Here is an 8,576-nt window from a genome sequence, read left to right on the forward strand (position 1 = left end):
AGTTTCCGGGGAAAAGGTCAGCTTACTTCCTGTAGCGGGCGACAAACTCATGGTAGGAAGCTCAGGTGGTGGGCGGTTGGGGAGGGAACCCATAGGGGACCCAATTGGGCCTAGGACCAGCAGGAAGGGATGCCTGGGCTGCGGATTCGGCATTCCGCCAGTGGAAAGGCCGGGGTGCATTACGATCGGCTATTTCCCGGCCGCCTCTGTTCCCCCTGGTCACGTGAACGCAACTCCTGAGCGCGCTCCAAGTTCAGGGCTTAGGAACCGTGTCTCCCTCAGCTTATTCTGAGACTTTCTTTGGACAGGTGAAGAAGGATGCACAGTTAGTGTCTGTGAGGGCCAGGGTGGCAGCCTCCCTCTCACTCTAAAGGCCAGGATTTGCCCGCAGTGTGTTGAGGTCCTCCGTGCCTTCCCTTTCCCAACCAGGCTAATAACAAGCAGTTAACTGCTTTGCAGAGAGCTGCAAAGGTACTGTGATAAGTACTCCACGGTTTTAATGCGTGGGTTTCCGACACTGATTGCTTTACTCCTTGTGAGGAAGTGTCCCACAGACTTGTGGACCCCACTTCGGGTCCACCTTTTCTGTTTATTTGGACCGGCCTAGGGGAAAGGACCGGTCTGAGAGTCAGGCTCTGCCTATTGCCCGTTCATTCTGTTGTGTTTCCTTGTACTTTTTTTTTTGGCTTAGTTTTAATTTTTTCTTTTTAATTCTCCATGAATTTAGTTCGTGTGGATATGCTTGTGCCTGGAGCGGGGGTGGGGCGGTCCAGGACATCCTGCATGAGTAATTTTTTTTTTTTTTTCCTCTACCATGTTGGCCTCAGGGATCAGATTCAGATCACCTGGTTTGGTGGCAAGCACCTATACTTGATGGGATATTTCAGTGGCTGAGATTAGGGGTTTATGTTTGGTTAGTTGTAAAAAATGGGAGTATGGTACGTAACCAGAGGAGAGTTGCACAGAAGAACACGTCTGGCTTTATCACTTCCTCTGGCAGTTGTGGAGACTGCATTCTGAGGGACGCTTTGCCTTGTTCAATGTGTGATTAGCATGGTTGGATTCTGAAGGAAACCTCTCTTCCAGGCTGTTCTGCTGCGAGCTGTGCCAAGGTTGCAGGGGCCAGCTACATGGGGGAGGCCTCTACACCGCCTGTGGTTCTGTACTGGCCAAGAGACTTCCAAAAGGTGGGTGGGGAACAGGTCTCCCACCTCCCAGGAGAAGCCACCAGGCACAGAGATGGAGAAATTCCACACAATCTACCGATTCAGAGCCATCAGAGTGCTTGGGTTCCTATCTCGGCTAAAGCTGGCACAGACAGGAGTGACTGTGGTAGCCGTGCCGCCAGGCTTGTACCTCTACTCACAGGGCCTCGTGACCCTCAGTTCACTCTGCCTTATGAGTGGGATCGCTGCCATTGCCCTGGTCATGTTGTGTTGGATGAGTCACTTCTTCCGGAGGCTGGTGGGCATCCTGTATGTGAATGAGTCAGGTACCCTGCTTCAAGTGGCCCACCTGACCTTCTGGGGCCGGCGACAGGACACGTACTGTGCTGTATCAGACATGATCCCCCTGTCAGAATGCAAGGACCGGGTCCAGGATATGTTCGTGCGCATCCAGCAGTACAGTGGCAAGCAGACCTTCTACCTCACCCTACGCTATGGCCGCATCCTAGACAAAGAACGCTTCTCACAAGTGTTTGGAACCCTGGCCACACGCAAGTAAAGAAGAGAAACTAGGTCTCTCGTAGCTCTGGTTACACTTGGATTTTATTTTATTTTTTAAAGATTTGTTTATTATGCATACAGTGCACATTAGATCACATTATAGATGGTTGTGAGCCACCATGTGGTTACTGGGGATTGAACTCAGGGCCCCTGGAAGAGCAGACAGTCCTCTTATCCACTGAGCCATCTCTCCAGCCCCTATACTTGGGTTTTAGACAGAAGGCAAAAACATGGATGAGACAGAAGCTAATCACCAGGGTCTGGGGCTGAAGCTCAGTTGGTAGACTGCTTATCTAGCATGCCGGAAGTGAAGCCCTGGGTTCAATCCCCAGTACCAAATATAACCAGGCATGGTTGTGCGTGCCTGTCTTCTCAGTCCTGGTGATGGAGGCAGATGGAAAAGCTCAAGGTTGTCTTGGGCCAAAAAAGAAGATGTTGACCAACTTTAGGAAAAAGCCCTTTGTGGAACATTGGACCTCATAGGATATTCCATCAGATAGTGGCCAGAAGTTTCTATAAAGAGGCAGTTCCTGAGGAGTGCTGTGTCAAGGTCACTGGGGCAGCCCATTGCCGTGAAGCCAGAAGGCAGGAGGGTTGGCAGAGGGACACAGAGTGTGGAGTCTGGAGACCTGGTTCTGTTGGCCCTCAGCTCTTTGACCTGGTGCAGGGTACTTGGTCTCTGAACCTTGAATCACACATCTTGTGAAATGGAAGCGCCTTCCCCTCTCGTGGGGACAAATATGAGAATAACCAGGAATGGCAGAGGCTGGGGTAGCTTCGTGGTAGAGCTGGCATGTGTAGGTTCTAAGATATCCACCCTCAGCACCACAGAACAGGCAGAACCAGTAAATACCAAGTGCTGTGTAAGGTAAGTGGCCCAGAGTTTACAACATAGAGGATGCTTCCAGGCTACCCCTGGGGACTTGAGAGCCCTGCACCATTCGTGCTTACCAGCTGGATGACCAGGCTCAAGCGCAGAGTGGACTTGTGTTTTCCCATCAGGAAGTCACTCCACACCAACTGCAGTAGGGACAGCACCCAGCTGAGAATGTCAGTCACCAGGAGGTCCAGGGGCCCTTACATTGGGGAGCTTCGCAGTGTCATCAGCACAGAGGGACTCTGTCCAAGCAACAATTTATCAGCTGAAGGAGACTGTATGTGCTGCTTTTCATAATGAATAACAAACTCATACTTGTCAGGTAAATTGTACTTGCATAAAAAGGAAAGCAGTGTGATCTTTGTAATTTGTCTACTTAAAATGCTTTGTTTTGTAGCTTTGTAGTGATTTCCTTCCTTAAAGAATTTTTCTGTAAAAATTAGTTGTATTTGTATTTGTGTGTGTACCTCCGTGCATTTCTGGAGGTTGGAGGAAAGCTTTTGTAGTCCTCTTATACCTGTTGGGTCTTAGGAGGTAAATTCGGGTTTTGAGGCTTGACAGCAAGCGCCTTTACTTGAGCCATCTTTCTGGTCCTCCTGACGTTCTTCATTGCTATAAAACAAGCAGAGCACGAACAAGAGAACAGTAATAGTCACGCCAAAGTGTGTGTTTGCGGGAGACACCACATGGCCTCAGCCATACACAGAACTGCAGGCAACTTAGGTCTTCCCAGGGAAGAGTGCAGCAATTGGTTAGTCAGTATGGAGTGGTTGGCTCTGAACACATGCACACCAGGTACATCCTGGGTGGGTTACACTTAGAAATATGTATATCCACATACGTACATACCCACACGTACACGAATGAAAGAGGCCATGAATTTGAAGGGGCATGGGAGAATATATGAGAGGGCTTAGAGGAAAGGGAAGGGGAAAATTATGAAATTATATTTTAATCTCAAAGAAAATCTTAACAATGTGCAGATCAGCTGGGCTGGGGGCACACCTTTAATCCCAGCACTCGAGAGGCAGAGGCAGGTGGATCTCTGAGTTCGAGGCCAGCCTGGTCTACAAAGTGAGTCCAGGACAACCAAGGCTACACAGAGAAACCCTCTCTTGAAAAATAAGAACAAAACAAACAATGCATATCAAGTTGTAAGGATTTTTCTTGTTCAGTGCAATGAAGCCCATCCTCAGTGTTGTGCAGCCATCCCCACAGCCTAATGCTACACTATCCCAGACGGGATCCTGGTGCTCAGGCCACAGTTGTCACCTGCCTTCACCCTCTCTGTCTCCACCTGTTGTTAGGCAGCTGCTAATATGTCTCTGAATTTGTTACTCTGACATCTCCTGTAAAGGGATCATGATGTGTTTTCCCTTGTGCTTGCCAGCTTTTACTTGGTAAAATGTTTTCAAGGTGTTTGATTTATAAGAACTTAATACTTATTGAGTTTTTAAAAAAAAAGTATGCTGTTGTTTCTTTCACAACATTAAGAAAATTTTAAGTTAATAAAGCACTAAAAAAGAAAAAAGTATGTATTTTATGTATATGGGTGTTTTTTCTACTTGTAGAGTTCACACCAGAAAAGGGTATCAGATCAACATTATGGATGGTTGTGAGCCACCGTGAATGCTAGGGATTAAACTCAGGATCTCGGGGAAGAGCAGCCTGTGCTCTTAACTGCTGAATTGTCTCTCCAGCCCCCAGTTTTAATTTTTTCAGACTGGCTCTCTCTATGTTATTCCTAGCTGTCCCGAAGCTTGCTATATGTACACCAGGCTGGTCCTGAACTCAGAAATCTCTTGCCTTCTGCGTGTTGGGATTAAATACAGGTGTGTACCGCCATGACAGGCTTGTTTACTTTAGTGGAATTTTGTTTTTTGGTTGGTTGGTCTTTTTTTTTTTTTTTTTTTTAGACAGGATCTCACTATGTAGACCAAGCTGGCCTCCTGAAACTGAAAGAGAGTCACATGTTTCTGCCTCTTCAGTGCATACGCCACCATCTCAGGTCCTCTTCTCACCTGTTTTGTTTGATTTTTGTTTGTTTGTTTGTTTTTTGAGACAGGGTTTCTCTGTGCTGCTCTGGCTCTCCTGGAACTTACTCTGTAGACCAGGCTGGCCTCGAACTCAGAGATCTACCTGCCTCTACCTCCCCAGTGATAGGATTAAACAGCTGAGCCACGACCACCTGGCCAGACTCACTTGTATATAGGGTCTTTTTGTTTTGGGTTTTTGAGACAGAATCACACTGTAATACTAGCATTTGGGAAGGAGAGGCAGGAATGTCACTGCCAATCTGAGTCCTGGTTTGCATAGTACCAGCATTACGTAGAACCTGTCTTAAAGACAAAAAACCAGCCAGGCCAGTGGCACACCTGTAATCCTAGCACTCAGGGAGGCAGAGGCAGGTAGATGGCTATGAGTTCAAGGCCAGCCTGGTCTACAAAGCTAGTGTAGGACAGCAAAGCCTACCCAGAAAGCCCTGTTATGGGGAAAAAAAAAAAAAAACAAAACCCAAATACCTCAGCCAACCAACCAACCAAAAAACCCAACAAAACCTTCAGCCCCTTCACAATTGGAGCACTGGTGGTGTCTTCTATTGATGTCCTGTCTACCTAGATGTGAGCAAGTTCCTAACACTATAGCTGCAAGTCCCTGTGGTCACCATGCCTTGTCTACTGCATTGACCATGCTCAGAATCTTACAGTGGGGTAATGTAGAGTGGACACATGGCCACGAGAGCACAGTCATGTGTGTAGGATGTGGCCACACTGGGCCATGAGGGCACAGCCATGTGTGTAGGGTGTCAGCAATGATGAGATCCTGGATATTTTAGAGCTATTTTTCCAACAAAGAACCTCTAAACTCTAGTCTAAAAGGTTATGTGAATAATAAACTGGATGGGGGAGGGGTGCTCAGTGGGTAAGGTGCTTACCACAACCCTGGCAGCCTGTGATCCCAGGACAGTCTCAAAGCTACACAGACCCTGTGCCAAAAAAAGTTTTCTTTTGTCTTCATCCCTGCCCTTTGTCCCTCTGGGGCAAATAAGTCTCCTTTGTGCTGAGAACTTGGTTTTGGGTTCCCTACATTCACGTTTCTACTGCCCTTCCCACAATGCATCTGATTTTAATCATAAGCATACTCATTTGAGCGTAGGTGGAAGGCGGTAAGTAGGGGGTTCTCCCTGTAAGTTCCCTTGAAGGTGAAGTTTGCCTTACCGCACTGCACACCCCAAACCAGTTCATACTGGATTGGCGCTTCTATTCTTCATGCAGGATGCATTGGGAGGATGCATGGATAGAAACTGCCCAAAACTGGTTATTACCAGGGGCCAAGAAATCTATATTATTATTATTCAGAGATGGGAATAAAACCTAAAGGAGGTGGGTGGTTTCCGAGGTTGCTAGGTGTGTTATTTGGAGAGGGGAGAGTGCACAGTACATGGAAGTGAAGGATCTGTGCTGCCAAGTGCATTCTGACAAGGAAGTGCATATGAACATAAACCAAACCACGAGGCCCCGGGCTGAACTACCCGCAATGCTTGCCTCACTACTGCTGTTCAAGGGCATCCGCCTGACTGCGGGGACAACAGAGAAGGGGGGCACAGGAGAGTTTTGTGTTCTTTTTATTAGCTACTTAAAACGTGAAGCAAGGTGGAGTTTACTAAAGATGCTTTTACATAGATTTAAGTAGGGCATTAAGAGAGGGAGGGGAGCCAGGTGAGGCGGCACATACTGGTAACTCAAGCACAAAGCCAAGTCAAGGCCAGCCTGGTTTATGCAGGGCTTGGGGAAAGAGGGGCAGGGGAAGGAAGGCAGAAAGGAGGAAGGAAGGAGAGGGGAGGGAGGGAAAAGGGGGGAGGAAGGGAGAAGGAACGGGGCTAGCTTTTTTTTTTTTCCCAGCTTGACACAAACTGGGTCATCTGGAAAGAGGAAACATCAATTGAGAAATGCCTCCATCAGACTGGGCTGTAGGCTAGTCTGTTGGACATTTTCCTAATTATGATAACTGACGTAGGATGGCTAGTCCACTGTGGGCGGCGCCACCCCTAGGGAGGTGGTCTTGGCTGATACAAGGAAGGTAGCTGCCTATGAGCCCACAGAGCAAGCCAGTGTGCACTGTTTCCTCTGTGGCCAGGTTCTTGCCCTAACTTGCCTCCGTGATGGGCTGTAATTGGGACATGTGAGCCTAATGCACACTTTCCCCTCAAGTTGCTTTAGATTGTGGTGTTTGTCACAACAATAGAAGCAAACTGGAAGAGAAGAGGAGAGAGACATACCCATGCCTAAAAGACAGGCCTTGGAGTGTGGCTGGACTTCTCAGGAGAGACAGTCACGTAAGTGCCTTATAGAAGATGTTGGTGGCTCCTCAGCTTATATAAACCAAAATATTGGATATTTTAAGTAAAAGGCTGGCAAGAGGACTCAGCCAGGCAAAGGTGCTTGATGCCAAGAACCCAGTCCCTGAGGCCCACACAGTAGGAAGAGAGAACTGATTCCCACAAGCTGTCCTTCGACCTCCACACACTAGGTGTGGCACCTGCACACACACACACATGGGCCCACACACTGAACTAAATATATAAAAAGGTAGTGCTTTGGGGAGGCTGGGCGTGCTGGGGGCGTACTCCTGAGATGGAGGCAGGGAGATCTGGTTTAAGGATAGCCTGGGCTACATGAGACCCCCGTCTCAAAGGAAAATAATAAAATATGGAAAATAGAACTTATCTCAGAGTCTGATGCAGGCTGATTTCGGAGGACGAGGGCATGTTGCTGAGGTACATGCACAGCGCCTGAGTGACAGCACAGGCCCCCCTTGTGCCTCCGTCAGGACATGAAGGGCAGCCTGCTCTCCTAGGATGGCTAGTCCTATCCTTTGTTGTTGTTGTTGCTGCTGCTGCTGATTTTTTGAGATAGAGTTTCATATAGCCCAGGGTGGCCTCAAATTTATTATGTAGTCAAGAGGGACGGGACTTCAGACTTCTCCTGCCCTCCAGGTTTGTGGCATCACGTTCTACTTCACCTTTGAGTTGAGCGCATTGTTCACCAGTTACACTAGGCCAGCTGGCTGTGGAACCCTGAGATCCTTCTGTCCCCGCTTCCCCTGCGATGGGATTACAAGTGCACGTCACCCTGTCTAACTTTTATGTAGGTCTTGGGGGACTGAACTCAGATCCTCATGCTTGCTCAGCAAGGATTTTACTGACCAAATGATCTCTCCCCAGCCTCTCTCAGTCTGAATTTTTTTCTTTTTTTAGGCAGAGAAGGCTTGCCAAGTCTGTGCTCCCATTCTGGACCCATGCTGGGTGCACATCAGAAGCACACAGTTGTTGGAAAGCATTTTGGATGGACTCCTGTTTGCTTCTCATAGCATGGCTTTCCTTCCTGTCTGCTAAGAACTGGCTGGGCTGTGGCTCTGCATCAACTCCGCTGGGGACCGAGTGGCCCGTGGCCCGTCAGGTTCTGTTCAGCTGAGATCTGCTCTGACTGAAAAGACTCCTGCTTTGAAATGAGCAGCATCTGCGCCGCACAGCCCCTGCCAAGCTGCTGTCCCTTCAGTTTTCCCAAGACAAGCTCACCTTGTCTTTCAGATGGGGTCTACCCCCCATCCCAGGCCACTGTCAAACCACTTCATCTAATGTAGTTATGGGTTTCACTGCTTTGGGAGGATAGCCTGGCTGTGACTTTCAGGTCATTGCTATCCAATGGCTTCTCAACTCCTGAGTTCTTTACTGGAAAACAACAGGGTCCCTCTAAGCCTCAGGCAGGGTCCATGTTTTATGGCCTTGTTTTGATGTCACAGCTTTCAACTATAAAATCTTGCCTGCTTAGACTTAATCAGGCAGGCCCGATACCATCTGGCCTTGTTTGTGCCTGCACCAGAGACAAAACATTGGTTTCACTGATTAATGGTTGAAATACTCCAGCAACAGCCAGGCTTGTCTCTGCACTGGCAAATGGGCAATGTTTATT

General features: G+C 48.2%; 1 protein-coding gene across 1 annotated transcript; it reads left to right on the forward strand.

The window, feature by feature from the left end:
• Nucleotides 1-927: 927 nt before the first annotated feature.
• Nucleotides 928-2,064, forward strand: Tmem186 (transmembrane protein 186). The gene is made up of 2 exons (XM_051168092.1): nucleotides 928-938; nucleotides 1,071-2,064. Exons 1-2 carry the CDS (start codon nucleotides 928-930, stop codon nucleotides 1,723-1,725), a joined length of 666 nt encoding a protein of 221 aa, XP_051024049.1. The 3' UTR covers nucleotides 1,726-2,064.
• The last annotated feature ends 6,512 nt before the right edge of the window (nucleotides 2,065-8,576 follow it).

Source organism: Acomys russatus, chromosome 25 (assembly GCF_903995435.1).
Source record: "Acomys russatus chromosome 25, mAcoRus1.1, whole genome shotgun sequence".
Classification (NCBI taxonomy): Eukaryota; Metazoa; Chordata; class Mammalia; order Rodentia; family Muridae; genus Acomys; species Acomys russatus.